The 22,495-nt window shown below is 38.8% G+C and overlaps 2 protein-coding genes across 2 annotated transcripts; one reads left to right on the top strand and one right to left on the bottom strand.

Annotated features, from left to right (window-relative positions):
• Positions 1 to 98: 98 nt before the first annotated feature.
• On the bottom strand, positions 99 to 7,918 carry LOC135466612 (RING finger protein 145-like). The gene is made up of 3 exons (XM_064744191.1): positions 7,829 to 7,918; positions 6,599 to 6,789; positions 99 to 6,289 (listed from the first exon to the last, which is right to left on the bottom strand). The coding sequence occupies exons 1-3, from the start codon at positions 7,843 to 7,845 to the stop codon at positions 4,509 to 4,511; spliced, it is 1,989 nt and encodes a 662-aa protein (XP_064600261.1). The 5' UTR covers positions 7,846 to 7,918; the 3' UTR covers positions 99 to 4,508.
• Positions 7,919 to 7,995: 77 nt separating this feature from the next.
• LOC135466767 (protein TRC8 homolog) lies at positions 7,996 to 15,371 on the top strand. The gene is made up of 2 exons (XM_064744434.1): positions 7,996 to 8,593; positions 9,009 to 15,371. The coding sequence occupies exons 1-2, from the start codon at positions 8,443 to 8,445 to the stop codon at positions 11,159 to 11,161; spliced, it is 2,304 nt and encodes a 767-aa protein (XP_064600504.1). The 5' UTR covers positions 7,996 to 8,442; the 3' UTR covers positions 11,162 to 15,371.
• Positions 15,372 to 22,495: the final 7,124 nt, after the last annotated feature.

Raw genomic sequence — 22,495 nt, 5'->3', positions numbered from 1 at the left:
ATCTCTTCACTAAACTAGATTTGACAAAACCTTGGTTATATGACAACGCTTCAAGGAGAAATAGAACACAATAAAGAAAAATACAAAAGTTCATAATCTTTGATTTCTTATTGTTTTATCTTAGAGAGGAAGTCTTAGGTACATGTATAGTCATATTTGTATGTACACGTACAAATGCGATCAGTCAAATTTTACACTTTGACAAAACATCAGTAATTATATTTGAATCAACAATAAAACCAGCATCACATCATATCAGTAATATTATTGTATCATAAATTCGTAGGCTACTTTACATAAATCTCGCCGAATGAACCGACTTCAAATCGTGTCTTGTATAGTCCCCTTATCTTCCTAGATCTATGTTTTAAATGATTCATACTATCAAACCATAATCAGTACACAACAGTACTGTCCACTATATCCTACCCAAGATTAACATGTTTTATAACTGGAACAACCAGACTAAAGATCATCAAGAGATTATACTAGTAATATCTCTCTAATTTAATGATTCTGTGTTGACGCATAGCCAGAGAAATGTTATTCATTTGGTCAATAGCTTTTTCTTGAGCAATTTTCTCATACAGGAATTGGTTTGTAAAATTGATGCTAAACTACCATTCTGGAAAGATGACGAAAATAAATAAAAGGACACTGAACCAAAAAAGCAGTAATGGTACGGATGGTAAATACATTATTCCTATTTAGCTATAGACAGTTGTAAAAATTATTCCGCAAAACAGAACTACATTGAGACCACACATAAGAGTACAGATATATGAAATACATGGGGCTACAGGTTTCCAAATTGAATGCTACTGCAGAAACTATCCAAACTTCTATATTCAAACTGTTCTTCACACAATATAGATAAATCCAGCTGCTGGCAGTAGCAAGCAAAAATATCATAAATTCATTTTGCAAAAATGCACACAACATACAACTAAAATGCATACATGACAGGTGCATGGCATAAAATGCACACACCTTTGATATGTTGCTCTGTTCACATTTTCTTTTCAAGAGTTTCTTTTCAGTCAAGCATGTTCAAAGCACTAGCACACTTCTACATGGAATGTTTTCTTTCTTCAGCCTCAAATCACAATTCAAAAATTTAAAACCTCTTATATCTGTACTGTAGCCAAGTCTTTCCTTCAATAAAACCAAACACTGTCTTCTTTGGTTTCAACTCCATGTTATACATTTGTAAGTCTCATGGAAGAATTGAAAATCTGTACTTCTTAAATGATTAGTGTCCAGATTGGTTATTTATTCACAATTAGCTACCACTGTATATACTGTTAAATTGTGTAAAAAAATATTGAAAACGGTACATTAATCAGAGTAATATCTCAATAAAATCACTTGATAATGAGGCTTGGTTTATGCATTTTGTATGCCAACACTCAGTACCCATAGTCTCCAACCTTTACGAGCTGTCAGAGCTTCACCATTTAGTTCAGTGTTAAGAAAGCCACAAAAGTGACCACAAGCATATCAAATTTCTCCACGAAATGGTTTGCTGTTCTTGTGAAACGGTTGTGAAAATATATTGTTGAATGACCCTTGAGTTGGTTTTTTCAAACCAACTTTCCAATCTTTTCCAAACGATTTTAGCCCTCAGGAAGGCCTGGATCCACAGCACAAAACAGAAGGGTTTTATACCCACCACACAGCCGTATCTGCTGTCACTGTTTTTCAGGAGAAACTACAGCTGATTTTGGCCATCATGAGGGCCCCAGTTGACTAAAACCTAAATCTTTACGGGTATGAATTTATAATCATTCGGGGAAAAGAATGATACTTATTGTGAAGCCGGCAGAGGGGAAGAATAGTAAATATTAAATCTGATAAACACACGAAATGTAGGCCGACACTGTAACACAGTGTAAACTATAGCTTACCAGTCCGTATTGCCAGTGCAGTTGGAAATGCCTGGACAAAGATCAAAGTTAACGTCTGAAAACTCAGAAACTGAGGTCTGGCTAGAGATGTCACTGTCATAAATCGGAACTTCAATGTCGTCCACTATGGGTTCAAATTGACAGGGCAGTATTTTTGCTCCTGTGTAGCTACAATTCATCTAAACAATGACATCTTTTTGACACAAATTCTTAGGTTATGTAGGCCAGCCAGACTTGTCACCCGCTGAGCTTTACAGAGTAGGAGGCTGGAGATCAGTTAGGGTGGTAAATCTATTGTTTTTGTTGGATTTAAAGTCATAAGTACGTTTCTCAGAGGCCCAGTAACATACTGTATCAACAGGTTATAATCTTTCTAACTAGGACAAGTAGCTAAATCTGGACACTAATCCTTAAACTAAGATGTGTGTGGTATGGAGTTGAACTTCCAGCTTGCAGAGAAGTTGTTCTCAGAAAACTCTAATACAACATAGTTGCCCATTCAATAACCTTTCATTTTAATACTGATAATTTCCATGACGTAACTGTTTTAACACCTACATGTATTACATAGGAAATAATACAACCTGAAATATGTAATTCAATCTATGTTTTACTGGAAAGCATTTGCATTTCACTTATGTCCATAATATATCAACTAGAGACAGCTATTAGTATCAGTTCAAATACCTGAACAACTTTTAAGTGTAAGTTTTATTAAGTCAAAATTTTTCAATTTTTACTTCAAAATAAATTTTGTAACAGGAGTAGATTTCTTAAACAACCAATAATTACATAAATGAGAACTTCCCAAATTAACAATCTCAACAAATAACAAATAACAAATAAAATAAACAAAGAAAAAGTTGCATAACAAATGAAAACATGCAGTAATATTATCCTAAACAGAGAATCATTTCATAGTTTTCCAGAAATTATAAGAATATTTTGGAGAAAATGCGGCTCACAAATCTGAATGTTCTACGACATTTTAAAACAACAAAAAATCAGGCACAAGACCTGTCCTGAAAGCATTGAAGGAGAAGATTTTAAATCACAGGTTAATATTATGAACGTAGTCTACAGCAATGTTATGAAAAACATTCCACCTATCTGACAGTTAGCGATGAAAGCATGAGTAATACTTAAGAATTTATACATATAATTTGGCATTGGATGAAGATCATGAACATAAGAGTTCAATCATACATATAATATTGTCCAATACACCATATAACAAGTTTTTTATTACAAAGTATGTGTAGCACCTTGCATAAATGTACACAAAGTTTAAAAGTTATAATCAAGGCACTGTTTGGTTACAGGTATAATTATACACTTGAACATGTGGAACTAAGTTTTATGTATAAACATTTAACAAATTAGTGTAATTATTAACCTCTGTTTTCTACATGTGTGTTGAAGAGTTGCTGCCATGCTATGTACAAAGACGGATCTATAAGAATTATTTCTCCATGTCTATGATGGATATTTCTATTCTCACGACCCCAAGATTGCACAAAAATAAGAAAAATTAATGTCATTTTATGTACCGTATGAAAGACACTCCATTGTTCCCATGAAATCTAAATAAACAAAATAATCCATCGTAGTGCCGTCATATTATGGGTCAGGCAACAAAACAAGACTTGGATGAGATGATTTCAAATCACATGCACTGATCTTGAATGGAATCAACTGCCCAGCCTATCGTGTGTTTTTATAGAAGCGCAGTGCCAGGCTTTCGTCAGCGTTATAAAATCGACTTTTTATTGCCTGTAGACTTTTGCAAAGTCTTCATTTCAGTGATAATGCATCTTGTTTCCAAGAAGAAAAACTGTATGTAATTTCTTTATTTTAACAGGCCCTACACAAAATATCTTGCAGGTGTTTAAACATGCATATTAATAACCAGTGGCTGCTTATAATAATCAAAAACACTTGCCTGTTAAACATTTAAGAGGAACTGGGAGGAAACACAAGCTTGCAGCAAGAATAGGTACCATTCGGAATAAAATACTAGTAAGCCAAGAAATGACTACCCTGCAAAAGATCACGTGATATGGTTATTACCATTGGCTCTTGCATTTAAACTTAATTATGAATTTTTACACTCCTCATACATATCAAACTAAGTACTGTGAAATTGATACTCAAAGATTAGCAACAGGCATCAATGGTATTTGATTCTTGAACATCCTTGGAAGACACAATGTAAAAACTTAGCCAATTACAAGAACGATCACTCTGAAAATACCAAACCGACACATGGTTAACTAATTCTGTTTCATTTCAAGTAAAGAGGCAGAAGTTGATCAGAATTTAATCCCAGTTTAAGAAATGCTCACACTATTAAAGATGATCTGTCATTAATCTGTCATTACCACTACATTCTAATCAAAACACGCTTAAAATTTCATTAAAAAATAGCTTGCTACACAGAGAATACCTGACACCCAAGAATAGCCCACTTGAGAGTATGGACAAACTGTCCTCAGCAGAGTCATATATTAGCGGGTCTGATGTGAAAGGTTGTGCACTAGTCAAGGAGTGTTGGGAGATCAGTGTGAATGGAGCACTGAACATAGCACCCTGGTGACCCACTTAAGGCGCTGCTCCAAGCTCCCTCACACCCTCAGCACTAGGGGTTTGACTAGATCCTTCAGTCTGCTCTGCCCAAGCACTGTCTCTGTGTCCCACTACTCCAGCACCTTCACCTGGGTGTGGCACTAACAGCAGCCCCTCCTGGTCCCCTCCCCCAGGGTGAGCATCTCTGTGTGAATGAGGAGGATCCCCACCCCCAGCAGTAGAACTCGGCGACAGTTTGTAGTGACACATCGGGCAAGCGTCCTTCACATAGAGCCACTTACGCAAACAGAATCCGTGAAAGAAGTGGCCACAAGGGGTAACTTTGGCTGTACTGCTCATTTCTTGATAACAAATAGCACATACATCATTGAGTTCTTGTAGCTGTTCAGGCGTGGCATTGGGAAGTGAGCCCACCATTTTCACAGCTTCCCTCCTCAGCAAGAAACTTTTCCAGCCAGATTGAAGCCTCTGCCACACATTGAAGTAACAATGGATGATGAGAATTGAGGAGTTTATCCAGCTCCATTCTCCAAACAGGGATTCCACGATACCATAGCATACAATGAACACAGCTATGATAAACTCCATGACACGAGTCACAGACCTGGCATAGTATACCACATCATCCAGAAGTTCCCATGGTTCTTGTCTCACAGCATCATACATGAACAATGCATAGACTACCAAAGATCCCACTACTTGAACTGAAGTCAGTAGACAACTAGAGACAATAACCAGCAGCCAAAAGTCAAGGTCAAAATAGTGGCAGATGCTGTAGCTCATGTACAATGGGAAGGCCCACAGAAAAGTGCACAGCGTGATGGCTTTGATGTGTTTGACATGGCTTCTACTGTGAGAGGCGCTCAAAGTGAGTAACACGGGGTCAGTTATTTCATACATGGACTGGATGAGGGACGAGGCCACAATAAACAGCAGAATGCTCATCAGGAAGGCGCGTTGGAGGGGACGCAGGTCAAGCAACCCAGTCTGGACAGCGATCAGCAACATAGTGAACCCTTCTGTCCAGCCACGCATTATATCATTATCGTGGAACATGGCATCCCATCCCTGAAGGTACATCTTTGTCAGTGTAAGGATGAAATAAGAGGCATAGGAGATGGTGACACAGAGTGCAAATAGGCTGATTGGCGTGGCACAACATTCCCCAATACTGGCTAGCAGCAGGATAACCCAGCCTTCCTGTACCACCGGATGGTTCTCCGAGGACAGGTAGACGTACAGCTGGGTGGCAAACAGGATCAGCCAGAAGAGCAGTAGCTGCGCAGGCAGCATTATCATGTGCCAGAAGGCCACCAGGACAGGCATCCAGCCAAACGCTCGTAGGGCCACCAACACCTGACTCATTCCATCTTTGGCAAAGTCCAGCATGAAGCCTAGTTTGTTGAACATAAAAATCATGTAGAGGAAAATTGTAAAGGCCGTTGAAAAACTGTGAATAGCAGGTAAATCAAGGGCAGGTAACCCTGCAAGCCGTGCTAGCATGGGAGCGGCATACACCAACATGGCATATTTAGTCCATGTCTTGATTTCTATTAAATATGTGATGAGAGCAGCTATGAAGCACTGTGCTGCCAAGTGAAGAACCAATCGCTGCAAGGAAGCCTTGTCATCCAGCACAGATATGGGGCCTACTTCCATCGCATGCTGCTCCGAGGCCACAAAGGACTGTGAGAGGAAGTGAGCTCCAAGAAGAAGCAGGCTGCTCACTAAATACATGTAGAAGCTGACCAATTTCTTCAGGGGTAAGGTTGCTAGAGTGACTGCCAGGACCAGGGCTAGATACAAACAAAGGACAATAAAGATATTTTAAAAAGAATTAATCAATAGGTTCATATTAAAAGCATTCAAGTTTAAGAAGCATATTTTGCATGAAAACTACATGTACAATACAATGGCATGAACAATTTAAACATTCTCAACTGTATATTTCAAGCACATCCACCATATATGAAAGGCTTAGAAAAAACGTGAAACCCAAAGAGTTTTTTAAAGCATCAAAATCAAATAGCAAAACTAATTTCGGTGTGGTGTAGGATAAATGTGGAAATATTAGCGTTCCAACAGATGAGCTACATGTTACACACCTAGGTAGGAAACACAAGTGATGATAAGTTCCACGTCTTTAGTCTTGACATCTATGGCCTTGTGAGGATCAGCTCTGAACCAGACCTCCACGATGAACAGTGACGGCACCCGCAGTACCACACTGACAGCCCGCTCCACCTTCTCCCGTGGAATCTTGCTCGAGATGACATTCATCTTCTGTAACAGCTGACTGGAAACAATGCAGGGAACAGAATCTGGTTAATTAAGGATTGCCTAGTCCATAAGGATTAAAACTCAAATAAGACATGACCGATCTCAATACATGATACATGTAATCCATAGAATACTTCTTCCACCTCTTATAACAGAAGCTAAGATTCCAGTATGTTTCCAGAGTGATTTCATTAAGCTGACAATGAATAATGTGACAAGGGCATTTTTAAGCACTGTGTATTGTGGCCAATCTGACGATAGGTGTTAGAATTACTCTAAAAAAGGTTATATACTGTATGCTTCAAATTCTTTTGTCTTTATCCTTTTATTCATTGAGTTTAGTGAAACACTGACAGGCATACTGATTGATTAACTCAAAACTAAAATTGAGATCACATGTACATGTAAGTTTTCACTGTCAACAACAATCTACTGAAGGCTATAGCTCATTCTAATAAGGTGTCACACTAAACACAGCCCATCAACTCTTAACCAATCCAGTTCCTGCTCTAATCCACTGAAGCATTTTCTTTCTGTATGATATGAAAGGCCTAAGCTGCATTCATAGAACTTCATGCTATTTGATATGTTTTACCGAATCATTGAATTGAACTGATCAAATAAAAATGCATTCCATATGCTGCATGTTGTGCAACAGTAAGAAATACCCCTTGTGCAATTTTCATTTTTGACTGGTTCATACCACAAATCACACCTAGCGAATGTGGCACAGCTAACCATGTAAATTTACATATGGCCAACGCATTCGGCGGCTTGAATTTTGTTGTTGATATTAAGTATGAAATCACCTGGCTTCGTGAACTACCTGACCACCCAATTTTATCATTATCCAACCTGGCTGGGGGACACACAGTGCTATTACAGCGTACATGTAGATCACTTGATGATCACTGACCGGCTGCTAGGCTGTGGGAGTGTGACAGCCACTGAGGTGCGTCACTGCCACATGACCAAAGATGAACGGCATACATTCTAAATAAGGACTAGCAGAGCCCAAAACAATGTTAATGACAGCATTCGTCGCTATTGCTTACCGCACGCAAAGCACCATTGAAATATTGTAACTATCTTTCTGCAACGATAAACATTTTGCTCGGAGTGCTCCACGTTCACTCTCCCACGACATAAACTTTAATGGAAGTACGCATGCTCCAATAGAATTTTCGAAACGTACTTCCGGAACATCAGAAGACATCACTCGTCAACGCCTGTATAATTGTACCTAACTGTTATTCCCTATTCATGTCATGGAGTGGAATGGTATTGCTAATAGCTGAAGTAACTTAGAACAAATTTTCATTTTAGAAGACGAATCACTTAGAGAGACCCTGTTCTGCTTCCAGTGACTCGAAACATGTCACGCCGCCTCTGACAGTTGCAACAACAACATCTTTGACATTCCATCGCGAGCTTCGTTTATCACATATAATTGTGCTTTTTGCTGCACTTGGGCATTGTCTTGGCTTTGGAACGTACCATATCATAGTACATGATCTTGGATTATGGTATGGATATGTGACTGTTTGCTTGACGTATCCAGTAGACCATATTAAAACAACATGCATAAGCTTGCAGACGACAGTTTGTGAGCATATCAAACTCTTTGAAGGTGATAGCTGATGTAGACAGTTGTCTAAACCAATCAACCATGTCCTGGCGGGAGCCGATCTTGCCTATAGCCGATGTAGTTCTCCGTGTGCCACCACTGTTTGTTATGGACTCTGTGCTGAATGGATCCTTCTTCACATTACCCATTATAACAACAAGCATCCCTTTGCTGACTATAGCTGTGTCTGTATGTAAGTGTCTGTAATATTGACTTTTTTAACATCAAAGTCTACAGCTGTTGAATGGAACAAAATCCATATGCACATGTAAATGGGAACTTTTAAAGTGAATTTGTAAGTTTAAAATCATATCCAGACGTTTTCCTGAGCACATCTTTACTACAGAGTGTAATCTAAAACTAGAGTTATACTGAACATTTCATACCAGTATGTTAAAGTCAGAAGTACAATACTGGAAGGCATGTGATATCTTCAGGCCAGATTTATCTAGTTTTGTGCTTGAACACTAGATAAATTAATGTTAATTATGAACACAAAACTTAACGTTTCTTGTGGGATATGGGTTCAGAAGTCAGAATTTAGGACAAGGTCAGTCAAATATATCATGTGAATAGTCTATTCTAGTCTATTTTCTTTTCTGTTACAGCTTTTATAGCAGCTTTGGCGCTATTTTGTCTGAGTGCGAAACAACTTCTAGATGTTTACAACTATTTGGTGTCTACAGCTATTCTCTGTGTTTCTGCTTGGTGGAATCTGCAGTATTTGGTAGAGAGCAAAGCATCTTTGGCTGACCAACCAGAGGCAACGGGTGCCTGGTACCTGATAAACAAAATGACTGTTATTAGTGCCTCACATAGTGAGAATGGAAATCAACAACGAGGCAACTTTGGCATGAATTTTGCAATACAACTGAGCTTGGCACTTATATTTGTTCTTCTGCGATCACAAGGCCCACTTTTCAGAATGATGCGAAACAGTCCTATGGGAGTTTCTATGTTCCAAGGTAGTGTGTATATATCACTGACATTGCCCATCATCTGTGGAGCAGAAGTAGGATTATCTTGGCAGTTGCCTCTTCTGGCTGTGGGCTTACCAACAGTGTACATGCTAGTGGAGCTGTTTCTGTACTATCCTTACATTGTGAGAAGCCTCTCAGATGGCTATAGTCTGGGATCACAAGCTATCCGCACCTATGGTATTCAGGTCTTCATAGAAGGACAATGGATTCGTCTTCACATTCCAGTTGTGCTGCAGACATTTTGGTTGACAAGATGTGCCTGCCATGTAGTGTTTTATGCCTGGGTGGAAATGTATGAGACATACCTAGAAAGTGGTGAAATTGACTATTTCAATGCAGATTTGTGGACTGTGGTAGGAAAACAGTCCCTTATCCGTGGATGTGAAACCATCATTGCTGTGCTGGGACTAACCAGTCTTGTTTCTTACATAGCTCATTACATTGGAATATTCATGGCTTTCTGCATTTGTTCCAACAATGAAGAAGACAAGAACATGGGAACAGTGTCTGCCATTTTATTCTTCATTCTAGCCCTACAAACTGGCTTGACAAGCCTGGAACCCGAGAAACGTCTGGTCCGACTTTACCGTAATTTCTGTCTTCTGTTTACAGCCTTGTTGCACTTTGTTCACAGCATGGTCAATCCATTACTGCTGTCTTTGAGTGCTTCAAGAAATCAGTCAGTCAGTCGCCATGTTCGAGTATTGACTATGTGCTTATTTTTGGTAATTTTCCCTGCCTGGCTGCTGTTTTATCTATGGTCAGACAATTCTGTCAGCACATGGCTGTTAGCAGTAACAGCTTTTAGTGTAGAGGTCATCATTAAAGTCGCATTTTCTCTCATGGTGTATTTGCTCTTCCTGATTGATGCTTACCGAGATGGATTCTGGGAGAAACTTGATGATTATGTGTACTATGTCAAATCTGCAGGCAGTACTATTGAATTTCTGTTTGGCATTTTCCTCTTTTGTAATGGCGGCTGGATTATGATTTTTGAGTCCGGTGGAACAATCCGTGCCATAATGATGTGTATTCATGCATATTTTAACATATGGTTACAAGCAAAAAAAGGCTGGCAGATATTTATAAAGCGTCGAACTGCCGTTCAAAAAATTAACTCTTTGCCAGAGGCCAGTAGAGAGCAACTGGAGGAGGTAAATGATATATGTGCTATTTGCTATTCAGAACTGAACTCTGCACGAATTACGCGCTGCCGTCATTTTTTCCATGGAGTGTGCCTGCGGAAATGGCTGTATGTCCAAGATCGCTGTCCTCTTTGTCACGAACTGATCTATGCCCCAGAGCAGAATGAGCTGGACTCGCCTTCTAGTCCAGATGGGTCCAGGGCTGGGAGTGAGGGTGGGGAACAGAGACTCCCTGCAGGAAGGAGAGACGAGAATAATACTCCAGCTGAGAGTGAGCAGAGGGAGACAGAGGAAGAGGAGGAGGAGGAGACGAGCTGGGAGGACTTTGAGCTGGAGGAAGAGGTGGTCATAGCTCAAGCAGAGCTCATACTGGCTCAACACTTCTCAGACCATATGCAATCCTCTGGAGCTGATGAGGAATGTGTGAGAACAGATACACCTGTGATATTGGGTCATTCTAGCCATACAGACTCAACCCCCCCAAGCTCCAGTCTAGAGTATGTTCAGGGTATGGCTAGTTCCCCAGGCACAGGTAACACAGCTAGTTCACATCTTAACACACAGACAGAAAGGAGCAATGATCATTTGAAAACAGACATAAATACTCAATATAACACAGATGGCAGTATCAGCTAAGGCTGGTGGTTACCACCAGATAGATGGAGGAGAAAACTTAAATGTGTTGTATAATTGGTGCTTGTTGATTAGTTCTCCAGTCTAAGCCCTCTTGCCACAGTGATAATTCATGTTAGCATGTCTAGCAGCTGTGATACACGCATATCTCGTTGCTAATGGCTGGCTCGATTTGGAGCTTATGGAATTGGGAAAAAGTCCTCTGGTAGTTCTTCCTTTCCTGCTTGATTCCCAAAGCTTTTACTAGCTTTCAGAAGCAGAGTAGACAGAAGGTATACATGGTTCTGGAAAAAAATAACAAATCCAGTTGGCCTTAGATCTAAAGTAAGCCCTATTCCCTGGCCAACAGGTAATCCCTCTTCCGCTGAAGGAGGCTACTTCCCTTCACAAAACAACCCCAGATTTGCTCTTATAACAGGTGCATTTGGTTGGATTGGGACATTCACATGACAAGTCTGCATGGCACCAAGTCTGTTGTATGTTGCAGTTTCATGTATGATGTGTATGTTCTGCTCACAGTGACATGCATGTACAGACTATGATTAGGTGTTACATCACTCTCCTGATGATGGCCAAATAAAATGCCGAAATATTGAGTCACAGTGAAGTCTTTTTTCAGAGTTATGCTACTTGTGTGTTAGGTGTTACTATAGAACTTGTAAAACCGTAAGCAACAGGTCAGAAATTGAGAATAGTGAGTGGCCACTTAAGTAAGATATTTACATGTGCTTACTATGTACATCTGTGCATGTACCGTACATATGTGTATGCAATTACTGTGTATAATACTATTTTGTAGCCACACCCATTGTCAGATTTAATGGAAGATGAGTTTTCAAGGAGCAGTGTACATCCTTAACTTTGCAAACATCAAAATCATTCCCTACTGTGCTTTTCCAAAATGCTGTGTGTACTTTCTGTTCACTTGTTATTGTGGAGCTTTCTGGTGATTAAATTCAGGTCTGTTTACATTTCTGATTTTCAAGTACAGGTGCGAGAATGATAAATTCTTTCTGTGCTAGAGATGGCTTGTAATAAAAGATCTCTCTCATGTTAGGTTTTCCTAATGCAAGGGTTGCTAATAAGCATGCATATTTTGGTAATTTACAAGACTTTTCTACATTCATGTATTGCTAGTTGGGTCTCCTTTATGTAGGTACCCAATGCAATTACCTGTTACGTTTCAAAAATGAAAATGATAAAAGAAAGGAGCAAGGAGCCTTATAAAGCATAAATTCCCATTTTATTTTATATTTATGTCAAAGAAAATATGCTTTGTGTGTTTAAAGTAACATTAAGACCAGCTATTTTTATATCAATTATTGTTAGTAATATTGTTACAAAAAATAAATTGTTTGGATATTTGTGGTTAAAAAAGGACAAACTTCTCTTTATTCAGTGGCAAGACAAAGATTATCAAGCTGTTTTTAGTAACATATAACAAATGGCAAACAATGAATAATTTGCATTCATAGAAACAAGAAACAAATGCATTTTTTGTTGTTTTGTTGTTTTTTTTTTTGTCATTACTGGCCCCCCAAAAAACTTTGTGACATTTTAGTAACATTTTCTGGAAGGTAAAAAGTAAATAGTTTTGGCTATTTGTAGTAATATTTATTTTATTTGCTGGCGAGAAAAAAATCTTGGTTGTGGTGCAGCAACAGACCACTTTTGTTGTTGAGATACCATTTGAGATTTCGGCAAGCAGGGTGTTATAGATTTTTCTTGTTAATGTTAGCATGTTTTCCAAGAGTGACGTCCTTAATCCCTTCATATTTTATAAATGTTAAAGTCTTCCATGTTGTTGACAGTAAATTAAAAAAAGGTCTTTTTTGTTTCTATAAATAGCTGAATAACTTTTTTTCTTGCTGTTGAATAGAACAAATTTTTTTTTGTACCATGAATAACCAAATTGTTTTTTGGTGTGATGTTACTAAATATAATGGAAGTAAAAATAGTTATTCTTTATGTTACTTTACGTGGAAAAAATATTTTCTCTTTTTAAAAAAAGATGGAAATGTCCACAAAAAGACTTTGTAAGGAAGTCTGCTTTTTCCTCCTCAGCATGAAGATGCTAAGAGGGTATTCGTGACTTCTACATGTGCCTTTTTACCTTTTCAAATTTATATTTTGCATAGTAATCCATTGAACATACATAAGTTTTTGTAATCGCTATATCTCTGAAGGTATTGAAAAGGAAATTTATGAAATATTCCAGGCGGAGTAGTGCTGCAATGCAACTGCTGTTATTTTCGATATGATCTAAATAATTTATTATTGTGCCAGACTGATTAAATCTGCCTATTGTGTCACATTAGTTGGAAATGAGATGAAATCAAATTTGATATTGTAGTCATGAACTGTTCATTGAGTCTGATAGTCATACTACACCTTTGGTACAGGGCAAAGACACAAACTGTACGTGTACAATCTCTGGAAAAAAAATCTTATTCTTCCTAGCTTTGGCCAGAATTTCTTTGCTGAGGATAACAGCTAACAGAAATAATGGCCATCGAAAAAGATAAGGAATTTAAAACAATCAGTATTATGAAAAAATAAATAAATAAATTGCATTATAAGCCTACTAAAAACTTTAAGAGTAGGGCCCTGTCATTTTTTTTTCATTGGAATAGTTTTAATGATGGCTTTAAGAAAGACTATGGACAGTCCACTCAAATTATTTTAGAATAGCCCAAATATTCTCATTTCACAAAATACCGGCCACATCTTTGCATGTACAACCATTTAAAATAGGTAATAAGCCCGTGAGATTTATAACCTGGGTGGTTTTACAGGTTTTTCAAACTTTAGAATCAAAGATAAATAAATAAAAATTTGATTAGCAAATATGGATTTTTGCCAAAAATATCTGGTATGCCCTCTGTAAGCTTTAGACATGCTCTAGTATTCATCAACATCCTCTTGTGTATCATTTGTATATATGTTATGTTTCAGAATAGATGGCTCTGTTTATATTTTTTTTGTTTGCTAATTTATTTTATTGTTTTTTGTCAATAGACTTAAGACAAAGGTAAATATATTGTATGCATGTAAGTGCTATAGAGATCAGTACTATAATAACCCATATTGCTAGTTAAATTATGATTCAGTTATAGACATTTTGCTTGTACATGTTCTTAACCCTTGTGAAAAATTCCACAATTTAATATTAACATATGTGAAGATGACGCCCAAGAGAACCGTTTTGTGTAAAATGGGGTGGCAGTTTAGTAAGGACTTGTTACTAAATGGTAGAAGTTAATAATTATTGTTACTCGGTTGTAAATTCAGAAAAACTGACATTATCTTCAAATTATGGCACATATACATGTAGAGTACTGTTGCATTGAATGTACCATGATTATGGTCTTTTGTTTCCTGATGTAAAAAAAATCTTTCAAACATTCCTGGAACTGCAGTGCATCTAGAATTACAAATTAATATAATCATTTATGAAATCTTGAAATTTGAACTCATTTTTCTTGAAAGCTGCTAAATTATTTTGAGATGTATGATAACAAAGAAAGAGCTCAAAAATATTCCTGTATCTGCACTTTTGACTGGGCTGTTGCCAAGCCTATCTTCTGTGGCCCAATATATTTCTTATATTCGCCTTCCTTGAAGAAGGTAATAATGACGCTGGAAAGATTTTACATCTACGACAGGTGAAAGTTGGCTTTGAACACATCCAGATTTATGCTGATTATGTGATATTGATTGTAGCCTCTAAATTCACATGAGTCAAGATGGTGTTTTCACAGCTGTTTATCTGCGAAATATAAGATATAACCAAACAGTGATTAGGTACGACTTCATACGACATGCACAGAAATATGTCTCTGCAGGGAGTTCATGAAGGGTGGATGTGTTGACTCCTGAAATGTGGTACATACCGTCGCTGTATGTTCTTGTTTGTAGCATTTGCGTCATTGTTGGATGTCTCAGTTGTTTGCACAATGCTGTGCCAGGTGTATCCAAAGGGGGTGCCTACTATATCTCCTGTCTAGTTCAAACTGCACACCTGATACCACTGACATAGGTTATTATGATATTGTATAAAGTGGATATATTTATTGGGGAAATCAGAAATACATGTCTTGAGCATTTACTGATACCTGTGACTAACACCGTGTTATATTCATCCCAGCTGATATGAGGGCTGTGAAGTTCGAATATCAAGAGAGGTGTTTTCGACTAATTAAACGTGATAGCTCTGTAGAAATACAGTGTTTTATTTCTGATCTGTTGTGTTGCTTCTTAAGTTTTCATAGTATTTTTTTATTCAAATATAAATATCAGTTCTAGTTTATTCCGGTATATTCAGCATATGGGCTGAACACTGTGTATACAACCCTGTCTATTCCAGTAGCGGAGCTCAGACAGGCATTCTCTAGATGTAGGCCTACATATGGCTGGCATAACATGAACTTTGGATGGTTGTTGGCGGGTTTCCCCCTGGGCCCTGTCCGATTTACGCCAATCATGATGTTGGCTTGCGTCGTAAAAGTGAAATATTCTTGAGTATGGCGTAAAACAGAATCGATTAAGTAAATCCATAGCATTGAGCATCCGGGTTCCCTGCAAGGACCAGGAGGTGATAACGGAGCTGAATGCGCTAAATGCTGATTTTCGCCGATTTCTAAAGTTTAAAGTACCACAGGACAATGAAACTATCATATTTGAAGGTTAGGCAAATTCTGATTATTTTCCAGAAAAAAAATCTTACCTAAGAGCCATATTTTTCATTATTCATGCTAATTTTTTATTCATGTCGCCTGGGTTTATGAATTCGGTTTGGTTTCACCTCCAGTACTCTAGTCAGGTGACTAAAAAGGTGAAGTACGTTGGCCAAGGACATCTGCTTTCGGTTTCCAGCATGTGCCCAGTTGAACCTAAACCCCGTAAATACGTAAAAAAAAAAAAAATAAATTATCACTGGAGAAGACGTGAAATTATGTATAGTTTTTAGTACTGAATCTACCGAATGTACAGTAATGCTGCTCTCTGTTCAGTGCGACATAGTGAAAGACCTCTCACAAGCACAAGTCTTTTTCTCAGCCGCGGTTACACGAGGAAAAACTGGTGGCGGGAGGCTGGCTCGGATGGTCATGCAAGTAAATAATGGGAATGAAGGAATAAGAAGTGTTCAGTCATATTACGACGAGAAGTCATTAGGTGTGTGTTCATATACTGTGCCTTGTAACAAGTCGAGTCTATGCTGTGAAAGTCCTATCGCCAATGAAGTATCATTTCGAAGACACCCGACATGACACCCCGTGCACTTAATAACATTACACTGACACCGTTTCCCGCTTCCTTGCTCTAGCCTCTCAGTGCTGAGAGCCAAGCGACAAGTACCATTTTCAAAGTCTTTGGTATGACCTGACCCGGGTTTGATCCTGGTCACCCGATTTCGAGGCGAACGAAATAAAGGGTGATCTAAGCTAAGCCGGCTCCATTTAAGACGACTTTTTACTGATCCGCCAAGTTCGGTGTCCTAAATTTGAACACCTCCGTGTAGCCCACCGTTTTGGTCCGTGTAAACACAAAACGGCAATTACCGTCCCATGGAGACATGCCAGATGCATACTGATTCCTGGTGTGACAGGTGCAAGTTTGCACTCCCTGTAAAACGTATAAACGCAAGCAGCCATAAATTGGAGAATAGAAAGGAGCCGGCCTCAAAGCCAGCCTCTTTGTTTTAGTCCGTCAAATCTACACTATACAAAATATGTATGCAATATACAGGCTACTTGAAATGCCAATAGCTTGACGTCAGACATATTTACATTGATCTTTAATTTTATGCTGTGTATGTGCGTTGACCTACACTGGACTGGCCGCGTGGTCGATTGAGTTTACGTCTACAACCCGTTGTATATAAATATAGTGATTCGTTCATTGATTATAGGTGACCTACATGTATGTATTGGCCATTGGCCAGAGATTGTGAAACTCGCGGTAAGTTTACTGATCATGTGCTGTGTTTAACATTTTAAGCAATTAAGCACATCTACTGCTACCAGACTTGGCAGTTTAAAGAGGACATTTAACGCGATATATGCTTATATATAGGTAGGTGCTTGTATATAAAAAAAAAACATCGACATTCAGGATGGCTGCGTCCCCGGTTACATCAGCTGTCGTCAAATATCGTTTTACTCATCAGGTAACAAAACCTAACTGTTACAGCATTGTTTTAATGTGGACAAACCTTACTCCCATATTTTTACATATAAATTAGAAACGGAAAGTCAGTGAGTTTAGTTTTATTATATTAGTGTCGTATATGTATAGGCCTGTATGTCCGCGTTGCACATGTGAAGCTATCGTGTTTTTAGCTTGCTTATATGAAGTATAGAGAGGTATGGGTGTTGGAGTCCGGTGAAGTGGGGTGTTTTTTGCTCCTGCTCTCTGCTTTTTTTTAGCTTCTGTATAATGGGCACTCATTTATGGATTGGAATTTAAGTTTGTTTTTTTATGGCTCCAACACACAGCGAGCGTTTTTTTACTCTCGTGTTAAAGGGATCATGGATTGTGTCTACATCCACATAGGGCTTAGTGATGAAAGACTGAACTTTTTATTGCTTTTAGTTCTGTTGGCTTTAAGGATGGTTTTTAGTCATTTTGATTGATAGATTTTTAATGGAATAATTTACCAGTTATATGAATTTCATTTTGTTCTTGTAGTAAACACATCTTCTCTAGAAAACATCCATGCAGGGCTACACTATCTTGTACACAGGTTCTCTATTTTTTTCGAGATTTATGGACATTGCCAGATTTACCTCTTTCTTGTAATCAAGAAAACTTTCATGTAGGGCTACAATTTTTTATGCACAGGCTTACCTACATGTAGAAGGACAGGAAAGGCATTGATGAACAGGTTCCTCACCATTTTTCTGATGTGTGAACTCACGTAAAGACAGATTTCTATTCGTTCATGTAGGGCTCCAGTTTCTTAAGCAAACATCTATCTAGGGACGCTTGTTGTTTCTCTATAGCTTCTTTACCAGATATATCGAGTGTCAAAAGTTAACCTAATTTTTGGACTTCCCTGGTTATTATCTATAGAAAGCTAAGTAGGAACCTGTGGTCATTAAGACACTGGGCTATGCCTTCCTGTATACTGAGACGGAATGTTTAAACCATCCACACAGTCAGTGACTGTTGTATTTGCTCAGCCAGTCATATGATTTCAATGGCCACTCATAGTACACGGATAGCCAATCGTGAGTGGCGATTTGCATGTCAAAGACCCCTCCAACGAGTTGGTGCTTGAACTCCCCACAAGAAAGTTTTTTAACTACCATAGCTCAACATTTGCTCAGCCATTCACATGGTTGCAATTGCCACCGATTTTAGTACATAGATTGCCAAATGCAGTTTGCGAATTAAATACAGGGAACACTACTCACAATGACGTCAAACGCCAAATATCCAAATTAACTCGCTCACAATGACGTCGTTTACCACGGCAACAACTTACAATCTGTATCATACGAAGTCACAGCTATGCAATCTTTCTGTATATTATAAACGGTCATATTCATGATAGTATAATATTGTTGACCTTTCTTGTTGATTTATTGGAAAGATATTAGGACTATCTAATTCGAAAATAATATCTGTGTAACACAGTGTCATTCTATTTTATTTTGGTTTAGAGGACAGTACTTCAACGTATCACCTCACGTGAACATTATGCAGTTTTACCAACTGCCCAACCAGGCAGCCACCGGTGTTCTCTGAATGCCTTGTTATCAAAGCAATATAGCTTTTATACAAAATAATGTAAAAGATAGATATGTGCACATGTTTACATATACTGATGCATAAAGAATTCCCACGCATACGAGGCGTGACAGTGACATATTTTGATCGACATACACGAGGATATCTGTATCATGTATTGTAACACAGTTTGGCCTGAAAGAGGGAATGTATGGGTATATCTTGTCAGCACTGGTCGAAACGCCCTCCCACGTCTCCCACCTCTATTCACCTCGCCAAGCGACACACATTTAAAATAAGTTACTTGTTGATTTTGCTGTCATTTCACGTCTGTTGGGTGAGTTTACACAGATTGTAGTTCATCTGTAAACTGATAATGTACAGAGTGTTGTCTTTACATTGCAGCGTGCCTCGATCCTGAATCTACTACAGGTGTACAGCTCTACCCTCCGACCAAAGACGGACAGAGGTGGCCGTCCAGATACACAGAAGTCTGCACCTTCTCTTCTTTGGCGATTTCGCCATGCCCGGAGACTAGCACAAACACCCAGCTTGTACTATCCTGTCTTCCTGGTACCCAGCCAATTTGTCCAGAAAATGGCACGGCCGTGTATATGATGGCGAACAGATTAGTCTGCTGCATGTATAGTTTAATACATTCAACTGGAATTTTAAGACTGTACATGTATTGTCAAGTTTTAAATTTCATATTTAAAAAAGGTTTAGGAATTAAACTTGGTTAGACACGTGCAAATACATATACTCCAATGCTCCAGACTTCTGTCTGATTTGAAATACAGAGACATAGGGGCAAATAAACAATCTTGACACGTTTTATTCCATTTTTGCCGGCAAATAATATAAGATGACGATCGCACAATTGCATTCGAAAAGTATCAACATACACAAATTGCAAATAAAGCATGCAAATTTTGACATATTGATTCAACTGGGAGTTTGTTTTTCGTAACCATCTTTCGCTGCACTATAGAAACCACTTCCTGGATTGCTTGTCGTCAAGAATTGTTTCCCATGGAGTGTACCTAATATTTCAAGAATTAAATCGGCCAATCGGGGATTGTATACCATATATATCTAATCCGAGATGTTTAACAATGTTTGAACAGGAACATCCTCCAACGTGGTATATCACAGGGGCCTCGAAACCGGGATGATCGCCCAGTTTAAGCCACACACAAACACAATTTGTAATCGGTCACTGGTTACTGATGTAGCTGGCTGTGACCTTACTTATACTCACTCAACAAAGTAACTGTGCAGAGATATAAATGTATTGTTCTTCCATCTTCCAATGCATACTGTCTTTTTTGTATCCATGGTCGAAGAACAACCTACTGTCAATGAGCAGACAAAAAAATGAGTTTTCAAGTCAAGTCGCTGAGTTGTTTTCGGGGTCACTGACGAATGAAGGGTCAAAATGAAGGCTGGCAAGCTCAGTAACGAGTGTGTCCTCCACGAGCGTCGATGGTTTCTGTGCATTTCCGTCTCCTCGAAGTCACCAAACGGGAAACGAATGTTGCCGAGGTCCTGATTAGTCCTCTAGCCATTGCATCAACCTGTACATCAACCTGTTGGGTCTGGCGTCGTTGACGTCGCTGACGTCTCAAGTGTCGGCCCATTTTGTCCCAAACGTGTTCAGTAGGTGCTAAATCAGATGAATGTGCTGGCCAAGCATCCATATGAAGGTTGTTTGCATCCATAAATGAATTTGTCTGGGTAACCTGCAGCATTCAAGAGGAGAATGGTGGCGAAATGTGAAGCCTCCAAATAATCAAAACTGTTTCTCTCGACAATACAGGCGTCAGATTACCGTTCACCCCGGCAAAAATACACGCGTTGAGGCTCATCTGAATGGGAAAGGTGGAAATATGATTCTTCCGTAAACAGTGCATTTCGACACGTATGTACAGGCCCTCTGACATGCTCTCCGCACAACTGCAACCTTGCTTGACGTTGTTGTGGCGTCACTGACGAATATATCGCAGGTCGACGTGCGCCCAACCCAATCTCCCGTAGACAATTTCATATGGTTTATGGTTTTATGCGACGAGGGCCTATGTACATGCAGATGTGGTCCATCCGTGAACGTCCATAGGGCGGACGATCCCTTACGTCCTGAAAAATTCTTGCTCTGGCTTCGGGCGAGCGCTACTATTGTGTTTCTGTGAAAACGCATCCGCCTCGCGACCTCCTATTGCGTGGATCCTGCGGCAAGCGTACCATTCGCCTGATTACGTTCGTTTAACGGTCTTGGCACGACGTCGTATAGTTCTGAGATCGGTTGGCGGTGTTCCCAGCTTACCTTGCGTGTTAAGCGTTCTGAACCGTTACATTCACTAACCTGGATCTCAGCCCTGCCACGTGTGCTGCCTCCAAAGTGCCAACGCTGTACGCCACTATAAAGGTGTCCCGTGATCTTAAAGTAATTTTGAATTCATATCACCTCATTATGTGAAAATAAGAAAGACTATAACATCGCAAATAAGACAAATATAACTGACGCTTCCACTCGGACGACATCAGAACTTCGCAAGCTGCAATTTTCAAATCACGTGGACAGGGTGGACTCGGTTGGTCTTCCCAAATAAAGATCTTTTTTTTTTTTACAGTACAACTGATTATAGTTCATTTCTGTTCATTATTAATACACAAATTAAAGTTAACCTCCCTTTATACGGTGTTAATCTCATTGTTTTAAATCAAATCATTCCACGAGTTTATCTTTTTCCGGACGATGCCGAGTGCGGCCGATTCTAATTGAAAATGGTGGCTTGCCGCCGATGTAACAGATACATTTGTGTTAATTGTGACGTTATGGTCTGTATTATTCACGAATAACTAGGTGATATGAAGTCAGAACTACTGAAGGATACTCGAAAAATCCGAGTTCCAGAGTATTTGAATGGAAGAGTACAGATCTGTATTTCTGAAAGCTAAGCTGGGAAAAATGAAACAGATCTCAGATCTGGACGTCGCAATGGCTTTAAGGGCGAACGTTTGCAATGGCTGAAGTGTGGCTATCCAAAGACGCACAAAACTGGCCAATGAGAGCCTGCTCTCAGGCTCTCAAGTACTTCCAAAAGCGTCACGTGGTCAAAAGTCTCACGTGGTCCGTGTGTTTCATGTCACGCGTAATTTATTCTGTGAATACGTATTCCGGGGTTACCTATAACGAATATTAGAGACTTTTAGTTAGAAGTTAAAAGTTCAACTCGTAACTTGAAGTTACAAGATTCTCCGATGTATAAATCGAGCCTACAGCCTACAATAGATTCTCCAATATAGAAATCGGACGGAGTGAGTTTTACGACTGCCGATACATGTATATGTTCTAGAGTAGTGACTGGCGATTCCCATGATAAATGACTGCATAAACTGTTGCCTTTATTATTAAATTATATACAAATAACCACTGAAATAAATCGAATGAAAAACATGGACAACCAGATTTATTAATGCAGCTGTTTTTTGAAAATATATATATATATATATATATATATATATATATATATATATATATATATATATATATATATATATATATATGGAATTAACCACTATCAGAAAGTGACACATGGCGTC

Source organism: Liolophura sinensis, chromosome 6 (genome assembly GCF_032854445.1).
Source record: "Liolophura sinensis isolate JHLJ2023 chromosome 6, CUHK_Ljap_v2, whole genome shotgun sequence".
NCBI classification, from domain to species: Eukaryota; Metazoa; Mollusca; class Polyplacophora; order Chitonida; family Chitonidae; genus Liolophura; species Liolophura sinensis.
This window is presented reverse-complemented; position numbering and strand designations above follow the sequence as displayed.

Bases quoted from the DNA above. Each gene is read 5' to 3' on its own strand.
- LOC135466612 (XM_064744191.1), bottom strand. The intron at 6,290-6,598 runs GTGTGTAACATG...GTTTGTATCTAG, and splicing joins CACTTGTGTTTCCTACCTAG to CCCTGGTCCTGGCAGTCACT.
- LOC135466767 (XM_064744434.1), top strand. From the start codon at position 8,443: ATGTCCTGGCGGGAGCCGATCTTGCCTATAGCCGATGTAGTTCTCCGT. The intron at 8,594-9,008 runs GTAAGTGTCTGT...TTTCTGTTACAG, and splicing joins GACTATAGCTGTGTCTGTAT to CTTTTATAGCAGCTTTGGCG.